Source organism: Nelumbo nucifera, chromosome 2, assembly GCF_055504915.1.
Source record: "Nelumbo nucifera cultivar China Antique chromosome 2, China Antique-T2T, whole genome shotgun sequence".
In the NCBI taxonomy this organism is placed as follows: domain Eukaryota; kingdom Viridiplantae; phylum Streptophyta; class Magnoliopsida; order Proteales; family Nelumbonaceae; genus Nelumbo; species Nelumbo nucifera.
In genome coordinates this window covers 29188732-29204317 of record NC_142650.1, presented here as the reverse complement: position 1 = coordinate 29204317, position 15586 = coordinate 29188732, and the positions used below count along the sequence as shown (strand labels likewise).

General features: G+C 36.6%; 1 protein-coding gene and 1 long non-coding RNA gene across 2 annotated transcripts; both read left to right on the top strand.

The window, feature by feature from the left end:
* Positions 1-442: 442 nt before the first annotated feature.
* Positions 443-9141, top strand: LOC104588591 (AmmeMemoRadiSam system protein B). The gene is made up of 8 exons (XM_010246584.3): positions 443-662; positions 3099-3183; positions 3285-3353; positions 5362-5474; positions 6148-6259; positions 6335-6478; positions 8523-8697; positions 8842-9141. Exons 1-8 carry the CDS (start codon positions 611-613, stop codon positions 8965-8967), a joined length of 876 nt encoding a protein of 291 aa, XP_010244886.1. The 5' UTR covers positions 443-610; the 3' UTR covers positions 8968-9141.
* Positions 6485-8225, top strand: LOC148802033 (uncharacterized). The gene is made up of 2 exons (XR_016082629.1): positions 6485-7754; positions 7867-8225. It is a non-coding gene; the product is annotated as an uncharacterized LOC148802033 (long non-coding RNA).
* Positions 9142-15586: the final 6445 nt, after the last annotated feature.

The following is a 15586-nucleotide window of genomic DNA, read 5'->3' as shown; positions in this document are numbered from 1 at the left end:
TTTGTAATGATTTCCTTACATTTTCCTTCCTTTCCCAATTTCTTCCTTCAAATCAAACACAGCCCACCGACCTAATGATGATGGGTCCACATGATCCATTTTGTCGGATCAACAACCCGATTATTAAAATTTGAAAGTGCGTACAGCTTACGCACCTCGAAACTAGGAGAAAAGAAAGAACGCATAACCAAACGAAACGTATTAAGAAAAGTTGACAATATCTCATGAATCCAGCGTTCATCGTACTCTATGTATCTCACTCTGTGACTACCCTTTGATCCTAATTCATCCATCTCAACCGTTCAAACTCAGCTCTCCATGTTTACTCCAGATCATTAATATTGAATATGGAAGTTTCTTGGCCACGTGTACGGTAAGAAGTTAAGAATTCACCAAAAACAATAGAGCACAAATATAGTACATGTGATATGTCAAACGAAAAGGTTTGGAGAAGAGATTCCATCACCACCATCTCCTTTAAAAGATGCTGGTGGCTTGAGCCTACGAGTTCAGGCAGAAGTTTTACACAGTTTGGTTTGTTCCTAATCTTCACAGGGAGGAGCTTCGATTAGGGTTTCTCTCTGATCTCTTCTGTCGAATTTTTGTGTTAATGGAGAAAATTAGACGAGCATCTCATGCAGGATCATGGTACACCGATAACGGTAAGCCAGTCCCAATTTCGAGTTTTATAAGTATCTTCTCGGTGTCTTTACTCTTTAGTTTCACAACTTATTTCTTCTAAAGGTTTGTTTGTCTTTGTAATGTTTGAGTAGGGCTTGCCTATGATGTGTTTTGGAATTTGGATTGATCATTGAAACTGTTTTGTTTCTGCGTCTATGTCCTTCTTTGGTGTTTAGGATGATTCTTGAGACGTTTGTGGGTCCATATGTGAAAATTTCAGTGGGATAGGTTGTTGGAGTTGGAGAATTTATTTGAGATGGATTCTTTTATTGGTAGGAGAGAAAAGGAAAAAATTTAGCGCCAAAAAGGAGATTTTGTGTTGTTTACCTGAAATATTGACTCTCAATTTAGTCCTTTGAATTTGATTACACTGGACGATGGTCAAACTTTTTGAAATTGGGGAAACTAACATCCATGTCGTAGCTTGTGGTGCAAGTGTTCTTGGAGAATTAATTTATAGAGAGCTGTTAAGCTTATATGGTTTACATAAGCTTATGGGATTACTTGAGATGCAGTACTTGATAACTACAAGGTCATGGCTATGCTCTCTGAGATCACTTGGGAGCTTGCAAGAGAATGCGATTTTGTAAAGTTTTGGTTTGTGCTGATGCTCGGTATTGCACCTCTCTTCACGGATTTGTATTTACTGGTAGGCTTGAAGTTTGAAAGTAAAGCAAGCATTACCTGTGAAAAACAAATGGAAAATAATAGTCCTAAGAAGTCACTTTTGTAGTTGTACAAGATTGCTCTTCTGATAGGAAAGGAGGTTATGACCTATGAAAATTATGAAAAACAAGTTGGTCAATTGGAACATCAAAAGCAGTTCCTTGTCTCAAGGAAAATTCAAGAAATGGAGTAGAGGAACCCAGCATAAAATGAATAATTTATCAAGTTTGGATCTTCATACTAGGGCTCTAAAAGATGTTACAGAACAACTTCGAGACGACTAGGATATTTGCTTTGTTGTCTGCCTACAATAGGATAAGGGATGATGACTGGGACTTACATGCACTCCTTAGAGTGTAATTACCCAATAATAGTCCCTTCTAAATAGGTCTTAGGAGGGATAGACTTGATACTGACCTAATTTCTTTTGCACAAAGTGTCTACTCTCAGATTTGAACCCAGGTTCTTATGACTTTTGGCCTGAGATTTTACCATTGCACCAAGCAATGGCCTTTAAAAGCAGTATTTAAATAAGTAATAATATGTTGTGCTCTTGGATTCCTTGGAAGATGATAGAAAAGATGGGGCAATGATAGCTCTGAGGAAAAAAAAACATGACTTCATGTATAATCTTTAACACAATAATAATGCATCATTGAGCTTTCTTCTTCATCTCATTATTGTTTTCATGGGAACTTGAAAATGGGACCTATTAAAACAACACGATGAAGAAAAAAATTATTGCTTTATGTTCTCTAGCCTTAAAATCTCCTCCTCAATCCTGAATTATCAGGTCATTTTACAAAGATACTCCACAATAGAATCTGAATGGCATATACAAGGTTCTTTTTTTTTTTTCTTTGGTGATGATATATAAAAATAAGTGCCTGCAATGAAGTTTATTTTTTATTTCTTTAATATCTTTCTTTTTATTGGATAAATTCTTTTTTTCAGAATGCAGAGTACATATATGAAGGATGGAAATATAATTTTATTAAGCTTGAGAATAACTAAAAGCAGGTCTGCATGCATCTATTATATTACTGAATCTAAGTTATGACATAGAAGTGCTGACTGATAACAGGGCAAATTGGGATATGCAGGGAGAGTTTGTTGTTAAACAAGAAATAATGTATATAGACTAGTTTCCATATGCATAATTTTTCTTAATGTGTTTCCCTTGACACATTCAGATTTCTCTCAGCTAGAGGATATCTTTACCATTTATCAAGGTTCCAAATATAGACACGGGTAGGGCGTATCGGCTTGTGTTGGTACATTTTTTTTACTTTTATTTGTTTTTTTTTTCAAAACTGGTTCAGAGGGGCCGGTTTAAGGCCCGGCTACCCTCTGAACCGGTGGCTGACTCGATACAACCTCTGGAGGGGTGTATCAGTAAGCCATCGGCACGATACGTATCGGCCGATGCGTATCGATACTTTGAACCTTGCCATTTATACTATTTCTGAAAAGACTTCATATATAATTCATAGAAAAATCCAAATTTGCAAAATGTTTTACATGTTCTACTTTTAATATAGTTTTTTTCCAAGACAAAGCTGGTTTCGACCTTCTTTAGTTATGTCTTTTATCAACAATATTCTCTCAAGGGAAAAAAATCATCTAGAGGAAAAAAATTAAAAATCCTGCTATATGTTCACCTCAGTTTTTTTTGTTCTCCTGTTTTTCTTTTGAAATTTGTGTCCTAGTATTCTCAGGAGTGCTTCTAACACTTTCATTTTACTTTATAGCAAACAAACTAGGAGAAGAGCTTGATGGATGGCTCAGAGAAACTGGTCTGGCTAAATCTCCTGATGTAAGAGGTGTTATTGCTCCGTAAGTGATTCTGAGCGGTCCTCACCATTATGTTTCAGAATTAGTAACATGCCCGAATTGTTGAGGCATTCCTTGCCCTTATGGTGTCATTTAAATGCCAGGCATGCTGGTTATTCATACTCAGGTCGTGCAGCAGCATATGCATTTGGCAACATAGATCCTACAAACATGTAAGTTTTCTACTTTCTTCTACTCCTCTCTCTCTCTCTCTCTCTCTCCCCCTCTCTCTCTGGGTGGGTGCGGCTTTTATCACCTTATTCTTAACTTCTTACTGTATTGAGGTTGCCCTGTCAATTTGTCATGGTGCATAGACAGAGTGTATTTCCAATTTAGCATTTGGTGGATGATGAACTTCCATGTTGCCTATGGATTTGGGGAACTGGGTAGGATATCCAAGAGGCTTTCTTTCTTAGCATTTTACTGCTCAGCAATTTTCATATATCATTGATTGTGTGTGTTTGTTTTCCAGATATGCTTAAAGATAGACATGGTTATTAATCATTTTAATGTGTTTTGTTGTTTGATGATGCACATTGTTTTAGAACGGCTGAAGGAGATTCATGCCTGGTAATAAAATGGCTGAGGATGGTAAAGCTGCTCTATGGACTTTTTTTTTTTTTTTGAGAAAAGGACGACTTTCATTAAAATAAACAAAGGATGGCTCTCCTCAATGCCTTTGTAAATCCCTCCCCACCACAGATTTAGCCGAAAAGTCAAACTCTCTATTCAGCTTCTAGAAATCCATCTAAAGTGACAAAAAACAAAGGACAAAATTTCTTATCGAAATGAACTCAGTAAAATTAAGTGGCTAAATAGGGAGATGGCAGTAAGGTATCAAGGGGTACAAAAGGTTGGGTAATAGCATGGCTGATGCTTTAGCAAAACAAGGGGTGGTGAGAGATAAAGGTTTTATCTCTAAGAAATTGTATGTATTTTTTATGTTTGTAATTAATAAAAGTGAAGGTTATTGATTTAGGATTAAGCTACTTTTTCTTTTGAAGTTGTCAAGTGTTGAGCTATATAAAGCACACTTTGTTAATAAGGGTCATTTAACCTTTTCTTCGTTAACACAATCAAGGGAATTTATTAATACGTTATAAAAAAGAGAGAACCTCTTCGGTTCAATGGATAGGACTGAAAGGAACAACTGCAAACAGCATAAAAATGAAATACCATGGTAAGTCTTAAATCTGAAGTTTTGCAATAGGTGGCACTGAAGAGTTGTTTAACCTGTTTGGGTTTTATTTATTTATTTTAATTAAAATATCAGTGGACAATATTCAGAGTACCTATTGGTGGATGGGTTGATTTTTGTACTGGACACATGTAGGAAGAAAGTATGGTATTGCAAGGTGCCAACTAGTGGGTTGGTAAGGTCTCCTGCTGGTCATAGTGGAGACTTGGGATCGAATCCCACCTGCACCTGGGTTGGGGGATGGGCTACCCCCCGTTGTGTAGCCCTTCAAAAGAAATCAAAAAAAAAAAAAAAGAATAAAGTATGGAATTTGGATGGTGATACAGGTAATGGTTGTATGTAGGAGGCTATTGTTCAATATTGTGCTGCCTGCCTATTCTTAAGCAGAGCAGCTCTGCACAACCAGAAAATTGGAGAACGGAAATGCCTGCTCCACCAAGGGCAGTGGGGACACAGCCAATTTGGTTCCATGGAGAGGCCTGGTATCTTTTGGTACAGAGAGGAGAGAAATTTATGTGTGCCATTATATTACTGGGTAACATGAGCCTATATCATTTCTGTTATTGATAAAAAAAGAGCCTATATCATGGAATAATATCCCCATCTTGATCTAAAAGATTTTTCTTTGTATTTTTTTTTTGGAACCAAAGATGAGGGTGATTTGGCCTTCCTCCATGGTTTTGCATAGTTGGGTGGTTTCTTTGTTTACATTTTAACATGACCATATGTCTATATGATCTTTTCTTTTAGCATTTTTATGAAATCCTATATCTAGAATAGTCACAAAAATGGGAACGTTGGTGCTATTTAAATACCCTATGCATTTGATTTTCTTTTCATTAACATGGCCCCATCACATTCTAATCTTACAATATAGCAGGCTTTTTGTAACTGTGTGCTGTCCATGCTATTTAGTGTAATGAGAGAACAGCGGTAATTGCTCTCTTTGTATTGCTAATATGTTACCAGACATAAATTTTCAGTTCTCGGGTGTTCCTTCTTGGTCCTTCTCACCACTATTACACTCCAAAATGTGCTCTTTCAAGGGCCACAGTTTACAAGACGCCTTTGGGAGACCTGCCAATTGATTTGGAAGGTATTGCAATTTTATCTTTTTTTATGGATGAATTATGTACTATTTACAAACTTTGATAAAATTTACCACATTTTTGAGATTGATAAAGTTCACAGGACTTTTTTCCTTTATCTTGCTTTTCAAAATGCTTTGGACATTCTTTTAATTCTCACACCCTTGGGTAATTTTTGCCAAGCAGACATGTATCTTTAATATGTTGTTCCTTTGTTCCTTGCATTTCCCTAGAGTGTACTTTATTTTCCTGTAATTATTTGATTTTCCTAATACTTTAAGAACATACTTTATTTTTCTTTTCTAAAAGACTTCTTATCTTGATTTTTTTCATAGAAATATTTTTGTACTGAAGGCATTATGTTGTTTCATAATGAAAATTGGCAAGCATAGCTGCAAGACTAATTGACATTAAATACGCAAATATGAGAACATCTTGATGCCTGATCTATCCAAAAAAAACACATCTTGATTCCTGTAAAGTTGGTTAACAGGAGAAAGTTGAGGGTGATAAAAGCTGTATCATATTCAATTTCTTGGTAGTCCAAATAAGTTTGAGATTACAATGATATTGCTTCTTGATATTGTTGGAGAGTGTACCATAATTTTATCTCCTGTTGTTCATATTGTCCTTCAATAAACTGAAGGAAAACTCACGTACACATTGTTCTTGGGATACCAGTCAATGAGGAGCTACAGGCAACAGGAAAGTTTGAACTTATGGATCTTCGAGTAGATGAGGCAGAACACAGCATGGAGATGCACTTGCCTTATCTTGCTAAAGTATTTCATGGGTAATCTTATTATAGATTAAGCTTTTATTCTGTACTTATTCATCACTGTGTCTAATTTTTAGTCATCTCTTGCAGTTACCCCGTAAAAATTGTACCTATTTTGGTTGGTGCTGTAAATTCAGAAAATGAGGCCATGTATGGAAAGTTGCTAGCTAAATATGTAGATGACCCAAAGAATTTTTTTTCTGTCTCTTCAGATTTCTGCCACTGGGGATCTCGGTATGCATCTCAAACTTATCCACCCTTAAACATTATTTAATTTTTGTTATTTTTTATGCTTTTCTTGCTAGATGCTTCTGTAATAACAACAACAATAATAACATTAATATATCAGCATTGATATGCTAAAAGGTAACATTTGCTGTAAAAATTGGGTAGTTGTTTTCTTGCAAACTTTTATTGTATAGGTGGGGTAGATGCATGAAGGCTTCCTCTTTTTTAGGCCTTTTTTTATGTGTTCTTATGAATAAATTACCTGCCATGTCTTTGGTATGTGTCATGTTACTCAAGGTACCATCAACCCTGGGCTTATAATGCATGATACCAGTAATAATTTGCCAAACTGCAGTTACCATCTCACTAAATAGTTCATTATCATCATCTAAGCCCCATCCTAACTATATGGGGTCGATCATATGGGTCCTGTTTTGCCATTGTGTTCTGTTTAGTGCCATATCTACCACTTCAACCCATGATATTGTTGGTTTGTTCCTAGCCCTTCTAGGCTTGTAGCCTCTTTAACTTGCGATTGGTTGCTTCTTCTTACAGGTGTTGTAAATGGTCTTCTATGCATATGACCAAACTATATTAGTATACTTCTCTCATGTTATCACCTATTAGAGCTACTCCTAGGTTCCTTTTGATGACTTCATTTCTAATCCCATCCCTTTTAGTTATTTGACTCATCTATCTCACAATGCACATTTCTGCCACTCATTTTTTGAACATGTTTCTTGATCACTCAACACTCTGCTCCATACAGAATTGCTGGCCCTACAACTGTTTTATAAAATTTTCCTTTTAACTTAGGTGGTATTTGTCTATTACATAAGACTTTGGATACATCCCTCCATATTCCCATCCTAGTCTAATTTATGAGCATAGTTGTCAAGGTAACCTTGGCAACAAGGCACTGCTCATGGATGGTTGCCTTGCTTAATCACCTACCTATTTTATACATGTTTCTTTGAAAAACTTTTATATTATTTGTTTTTTTATATTATAATAATTAAATAAGTATAAACTAAAATGTTGATTTTTTTTGGTGCATATACCAATTTCTTTTTATTATTTTCTTATTTATTAGGGTTCAATCAACACATGTTGGTGTGTGCTGTCTTGAACCTTCAAAAACTTGATCTAAATCAATGGGCAGGGAAGGAGCTTAAAATCCTGTCCAATCAACAGATTCTTTATCTTTATCATCATCATCAACAACACATTCTTCTTCGGCTCCTCCTCCTTCCACCCATTTTTTCCCTTTTCCTAGACAAAAGTAGGTACTCAAACCCTATATTTTCTGAATTTTCTTTTGTTTATTCTTTTTCTTCTCATAAATATGTTAATTTTCTATATTTTTAATATGAATCTTATACTTTTTCATGAAGTTTGTAGTAATTGCCAATGAAAGATGGTTGCTGGTTGCTATGGAACCTTGGGAATTACCCTAAGATTCATGTTTCTATGTAAGAAATTCCATTGCCTAGGCGATTCAACTAGTTAACAAGGTGCTCCCCCTTGCCTAACCTCACCTTGGTGCCTTGAAAACTTTGATTTTATCTCTTGGTTATGAATTATCAAACCAAGATAACAGAAAAGGTCACATTGATTTATCTCTTGGTTTCTAACCCTAACTGCACCTCAATCTGTGCTCCTATTATTATTAAATTTGCACAGCATATGCTCTGTTTTCTCCTACCTCTTGTTACTAAGGTATCCATAAAATTAATTATGCATTAACCTTTAATTAGTTTTATTAATTAGTACATGTTATCAGCAAACAAGCACCATGGACCCTCCTCCCGAGTATGTTTAGTCAATTCATCTAATTAACCGGCAAAACCGGGACTCGTGGAGCATTTAAGTTTTTCGTCCAGTCTGAGTCTTACAACATTGTAGTGAACAGACCTGCCATACAAATATGATAGGATCCTAACTAGGAGATTCTGATTGGTGAAAATTCTACAGACTCATGAAAATCCCACTGACTAAAATGATGGTAACTTATAATCTTCTAAACCTCTGAGTCGCATGCTTGTGCCAGATTCAATTACACCTACTATGACCGGAAATATGGGGCTATCTACAAGTCCATCGAAGCTTTGGACAAGATGGGCATGGAAATCGTAGAAACCGGAGACCCATATAAATTTAAACAGTACCTGTCAGAATTTGACAACACCATTTGTGGCCGACATCCCATTAGTGTTTTTCTCCATGTAAGTTACTACTTTTCCTTTTTCCTTAACGGACAGAAATTTAAAAAAAAAAAAAAAACTTTTTTTCAAATATGCTAGCAGTTTTTTATAACCTTTCTTTTCTCTCAAGCATTTTCTATTTTTAACTAAATGTTAATTCATCAGATGTTGAGGAACTGTTCGACAAAGATAAAGATTAATTTCCTACGATACGAGCAGTCAAGCCAATGCAAAACCATGAGAGATAGCAGTGTAAGTTATGCATCTGCTGCTGCAAAGGTGGAAGGTTGAAGTTGTAAGAATTAATCATCTAATTTCGATGAAATTATAGGGGCTGGTATACTTAATCTGTGTTTCGACTATGTAGTTTCTCGTTTCATTGCTTGCCCCTAGGAACTTATATGAAAGTCGATTTCTGGTTGGGGACATGATGCAAAAGCTGACTTCAATTTCTTTTGCAACAAATTTTTTAACCTTTCTCCCTTGTTTAGTTTCATGGTTTTGTTCTGTTTTACGGCAACTTTCACGTACAATATTAGAGTCTTTATAAGTAACTTCAAAGTTATTAGAAAAGCATCAATATATATAAGTAGTACAAACATCTCACAGAGGAGCAAGATGCAACCTTCACATAACTAGCTCATTAAGGCCAATGATTAGAGTATCCACCATCTTCTAACCAATTGTATGATCGTATCCTTCATTCTCGTGCACAGCTAGTTAGCCATTTAAATCCTTTCGTTTTATCCCCATAAGTCCAAATTACAGATTTTATCTTCTGTAACCTACCTGCCACTAGCTTGGAATCCCTTCAACAATTAGCTTGTCCATGTTCAAAATTTTACCTAGCTACACGACTACACCCCTTCAATTACTGCAGGAAATTTAGTCCTAATCGAGTCTCCTACACCCACTAGGCTTGAAAGCAAAACAGCAGCATGACCTTTATTTCTTAAAGCACCCCCTACTCTACAAGCTCCCATCCAAGTTTAGTTTGATAAAATCTTCATGAGGTGTCCAACAAGAGGGTACCAATTTACTTCTTGAAAAACTCATTGTCACGTCAACTCAATTCCCTTATATATCACCAAAAAATACGGGAAGAAGATATCCACTATTTTAATCAAATTTATCACCTAGTCAGAATTGCTTTATTTCTCACTTCTTTCCTTCTCCAAGAAAATTCTTGCATTTCTTTTTTTTTTATTTTTTTATAATGGTCCATATCATTATTGCCCCTGCACATTCCACATGACTCTAGTCCTTTTAGGCCACATAAAGGTAATGAGATCAGATAACCTATTCACCTATGCTGGCAAGTTCCATTTGCACTCAAAAAACAAAAATAAAATAAAATAAAACATTTCCAAATGCTTGCCATAAAGGGACAGGAGATTAATGGATGATAACAACTCTCCCCGTTAACTTTACAATATAGCATTATGAAGTAGCATTATCTTATACTGCTGGTCCCAAGCCCAGTTAAAGGTGAAAGGTTAAGTTTGCAGTCAACATGAAAACCTCAGTCAATCCAAAATGAATTTTAAATCATGAATAATTTTGTAAAATGCCATAGCAAAAAGAGTTAAGTGGTAGATCCCAAATAGTTGGAATTAAGGGTGAGTTGAGTTGAAAACAACAAGGCTGATTCCATTCATTTATAAAAAATTAGGTACAAGTGAAAACTAGACTGAACCAGCCAGTTGGACCCGTTGAACCATAATTTGGATCCATGGCCAGTTTAATTATACCTAAAACCTGCAATTCAAGAAAAAGCGATCAAAATTTGGCTAGTTAATTGGAGAAACGATGATCCAGTCAATGTTTTATAAAACCACCCAGTCACTAAGGTTAATTTACCTTTCCCTACTTTTTCCTTTAAACCAAACACAGCTTAAGGGAATGGATTGTTGGAAATGCCAATGGTAAGACTTGAACCCATGACCTTTTATTTGTACACACCCATTCTTTTATGCTCTTCAAATGTATGTATGGCTTTAATACACAGGCATTTTAAAGAAAACATGTGTTAAAGGACTTGAACTCTAGTCATTTGTTTTAAATTAAAAATTAGAAAATTAGCCATCTATCCATCAGATTCAAACATGATAATACTTGTAATATATATTATATAGTATTCATATGACTCAATATATAAATGTATATATATATATATATATATATATATATATATATATATATTACGTCATCATGGTTCGACTTTTGGTTTAACAATAGTTGAACCTCTAACTCTGAAATCTCTCTTTTATAGTTCTATGCTGAATTTGATTCTCTAAATAGTAAATATTGATAAAATCAGGAGCTCTAGGCCACGTGTGAATAAGGGTGTCAACGGACCAGTTTTGGATTGGACCCCATCCAATTCAAAATCAATTTAGACGGATTGGGCGGACCAACAAGACATATTGGATTGGATTAAACCCGTCCAAAATATTTATTAGATTGGACTGGACCTGGTCTATCTGATAAATTTATATTGGATTGGACCAGACCTTGAATTGGACCAGTCCAAAATGATCCAAAATAGTCATTGGATTGGATTGAACCTGATCCATTTGTAATAGATTCACATTGGACTCGATCGGATTGGATCAAATCCAGTCCAATTGACACCACTAGAAATCATTCAAGCACGTTGGACTCTTGCATGAGCAATAGAGTTACATGAACGGTACCCAATTCCTACACCAGTTGAGTGTGGATCTGCTGGCCACAAAATGTTGTGCATAAGACCCAACAGCTGACATCGGGAACATCTTGTGTCATTTATGGGGACCAATGTGTGACTGTAGTACCTTGTGCACAGGATGTAGTCAGTAAATCCATACACCAGCCTTGTTGGTATGAAATGTGCCATCAACGTTCAAATTTACCCATCCACGCAGAGCTCTCATTTGCTGTTTAACGAACTGCACCTCGAGTGAGTTATAAAATACAGTAGGCCTCATGTATTTTATAAATATCATTGGTTTCTGATAGAATCCGGTGCATTAATGCTGGTATGATCGCACCCACAAGCAATGCAAGAGATGTCAATTGTGTTGGTATCAATCAAATAACCTTGCCGGTCTTCTTGCCTCTATTTGTTTTAATGATTTAAGGGGTCGTCATAACTCCCCCCTGCTATACAGCCATCGCATTCAGCTAATCCGAGTTATATTGAGTGATAGTAGGTTCATGGGAATGCTCCACGTCCTGAACACAAAGAAGAGATTTCTTGATTGAAACTGGGCTTGACCACTTGAGTCGCTACAATGATTCGGAGTGCTTCTTTTCAAAAATCCACCTATAAAATGATCATCCCAAGAACCAACAATCCACCCAAAGGTTGCTTTTTTGCTGAGTTGCCAGCCGATATCCCTCCATTCAGACAACCTTTCATGAATGGAACTGAGGAGTATCTAGTGTTCTAACAGTTAGAGGCTCACCAAAACATACAGCTTGTTTCGGTCCGCAAGTGAAAAACTAGATGCTCTAGAGCTTCAATCTCTCTTTTTCCACAGAGAACACAAACAGGATCGATATGAGCACTTCTTCTCGCTAAGGTATTATGCCATGATACAAAGATATTTGTTCATGCCTATCAATTTATCGTACCACTTCGGACATAATAGATATCCAATATGCACTGAAACTCTTACATTATAATTTATGAGGTAACACGAAATGAATTCATAGCCCTGTTTTTGCTATCTTTCTTTGTTTTGATGTCCTGTCCGTAATCCTTTTTTAATCCAACGACACAAGATGGTTGCTCTGAAAAAACAGTACATAAGAGATACTTTGGTTAACAATGCACTTGTAATTGTAAGCAAACCTCTTCATGGGCTGGGCTCAGGCTTAGTTTTTATCAAAATTTGAATGGGTTCAGTCCGAAACCTGAGCCTAAAACAGTGTAAAGCAAATCCCAAAACCTCGCTTTGTAAGAACTAAGAGGGCCCAGAAGAGGGCTAGAAGCCCTTTATCCTTCGTATTTATACACCAATATCCCCAAACTGGTGAGTCTTTAAGAGTTTTAGTTTAGAGAACCAATTTCCATGGCTGCCACCATGTAGCAGGATGACCATTACAGAAAACCATCCCATTTACCATACCTACTACACCTGGCTCGTGTATCTAGATGGGTTCATTCAGTGAACAATGTACTTAAATCCTTGGGGTTACTACGTTTCTCTGCTCCTCGGGCAACTCAACTACATATGGCACAATGGTTTCTAAACTCTTTCCTAGGGTAGCGTACAGCTGAGTTTCATGCTGTTTTGGGGCCTCTGAGACGTCTGGTGTATGTGGGTTGTGCTGTTGGAGAATGATTTTGGAGGAATCGGGTTTTCAGAAATTTCAATGCTTGACATGTTTAAATCTTTATAGTATCTGTTTATCAAAATTTTTTAGGGTTTGAGTTTTGACCTTACCATACTTGATATTATATTTAATGCAGATACCTTCTCTCAATACCTATATGTATATTACTAAATATATATTTTATAAGAAATAATATACATAATAGTAAAAAGGGTTGAGAGATGATTCAAATCCTTCCCCTTGTTTTTCATTATAGAAGTCTTGTCGTCTTCACCGTTGGCCTACCACGCCATTTCTGTTCAAGAGGAACATTATTACAATTGGATAAGACTGGTCATCATGGATTTAATGGATTTGGAAATTTGGAATAAGTTAAACAAGTTTGGGACGGGTTTGGAATCAATGGTTCTTAAATGGATTTGGAAATGGGTGGGACAATTTTTACAAATACCCTACCCGTTGCCATTTTAGAGGACAATGTTGGTCGTCCTTTGTCGGTGTAAATTGGGCTTCAAATTTATAATAGCCCAAATTACTAAAGACGTTCTATTGCTCTAATGCCCTCAACGTAGAGATTCAACCCAATAGGTATCTTTTTTTTGAAAAAGACGAAAATAGCCTTCATAGTTGTCACAAACTTTTTTCTTTACTATTAATAGGGACATTTTTGTCTTATCAATAGAGATTTGCTGTGCTAACGATAAAACGGGTTGTGCTGTGCCCTAATCCACCAACCCGACTGTTTCTGTTTGTTCTGATTTGTCTTCACCGATCTAGACTCTTGTATATTCACTCGAGAAAAATGCTAATCGTTAACTGCACCAGTCATTACTCATTAGAATCACAAAACGACAAAAACTATAAAAAAAGGGTGGTTTGGTAAATAAATGAAACTCATCACCAATTAATACATATACCCGTGATTAGATTTTGTCGCCTTCTGCTTTGAATGAGACTCATCACCAATTATACATCTGCTTCCAATAATCAAGGGCATAAATACATTTCGTTCCCCTTCATTTGCCACGTGGCAAGTATCGTATTCGTTGTGATCAGACTGGACCGCTCCTAGTCCTAGAACCCCGCCGCTGGTTCAGACCTTAGAGCAGCCCCGTCTTTATCATGAGTGGTGGAACTTGCCAATAACAAGGTGTGATGATTCAAGAGAGCGATCCCACCGAGTAATCCAGACACCGAAAAGAAAAAAAGGCAAAACCTTCATTATCCTTGGAGTCAATGAGTGATAAAAAAGAAACACATGAGAGCGCTCTCATCTGTCCACCACCGTAGAAATTATGGGTAATGGATTCAAGTAATACTTGACAATCGGGTCTGGCTCATATCGGGTTAAAGTGACATCGGATCTTTAATCAACTCAACAATTTTTTTTTTTTTTTTTATCATTCGAGTCAACGGTTTTTACTTAAAAATATAGGTTCAACCGTCTTGTAACCCAACCTCATTTGTGTTGGCTCATGTCACCTCCTGGATCAGGTCACTAGACAGGGGACCCTAACCTGCTTTTTTCCGAGTTGGGCTTGTGAGTTGGATCGACTTCTTGCTACGTCTAGATTCAAGGCCCATTTAATTTTAAGTTTGAACTATTTTGGTGGTAATTTGACGTTTGAACTTTGAACAGAAAAATCAAAATCTTGAATCTCCTGTTCCTCTTTCCTTTTTCCCTTTATTTATATGTTTGGATCGGGTCAAACATGGCACATGAGATTTCTTTCTGGTATGGGCCTTGACGATGGGCCCCATCTTCCCTCTATAGCGACAGCTTAATTAATCTATTACAGAAACGACACCACTAATCCCTTTGGTGTTGGTGACGATGGGAATTTGTTAATTCTTTCAAAGAAAGAAAAAGAAAGCAAACAGAGGGCTCTCTCACAGTCTCACCTCACCTCTCAGCCTTCCGCTCTCACACCTTGTCCCACTACACGCTACGAACCATGTCACATCAATCCCTACAACCTACCCGATGTCTCGCTTCATGTCACGAATCCACACGTACGAGACGTAATTCGATTTCTCTTCTCCACAAATTTCTCACGATACGCAACCTAATTTATCGTGGTCACTTTTTTTATGGACCAAACACTCACCACCACACACCCATTGTGTGGGCTGCATAATCTCTTTACTTTATTTTTTCCTTTTTGAGATATTTATCTGATTATATATAATCTCATGGACATATCCATTCTTCCATGGACCCCACTCCTGGCCCATCAGCCCATTGGCAAAAACATTTTCAGCCTCGTGTCTAGGCCCACTGTTAGATCAACTTTCATTGGCTATATCCATTTATTATTATTATTTGGGGATTTTGAGACAGGAAAATAATGAGGTTCAGTCGTACAAGATGATTAATTGGTTGGTATCCGCTAACAAGTCATAGAGTTGGAAGAGAGGGACAATCACATGGTATATGATGACAAGAGGGTTGTGTCACCGTTGGATTTGTATCCGACGATGATGGTGACTTTGAGCCAGACAGCTGATATGATCCCTATGATGAAGAAGAGGCAAGGAAATTGAAGGACCCATTTATTGGAAGAGGTAGTTTTCTTTGAAATTTCTA

Coding starts and splice junctions, on each gene's coding strand:
- LOC104588591 (XM_010246584.3), top strand. CDS start 611: ATGGAGAAAATTAGACGAGCATCTCATGCAGGATCATGGTACACCGAT. Junction 3,184..3,284: donor GTAAGAGGTGTTATTGCTCC/GTAAGTGATTCT, acceptor TTTAAATGCCAG/GCATGCTGGTTATTCATACT. Junction 5,475..6,147: donor CCTGCCAATTGATTTGGAAG/GTATTGCAATTT, acceptor TTGGGATACCAG/TCAATGAGGAGCTACAGGCA.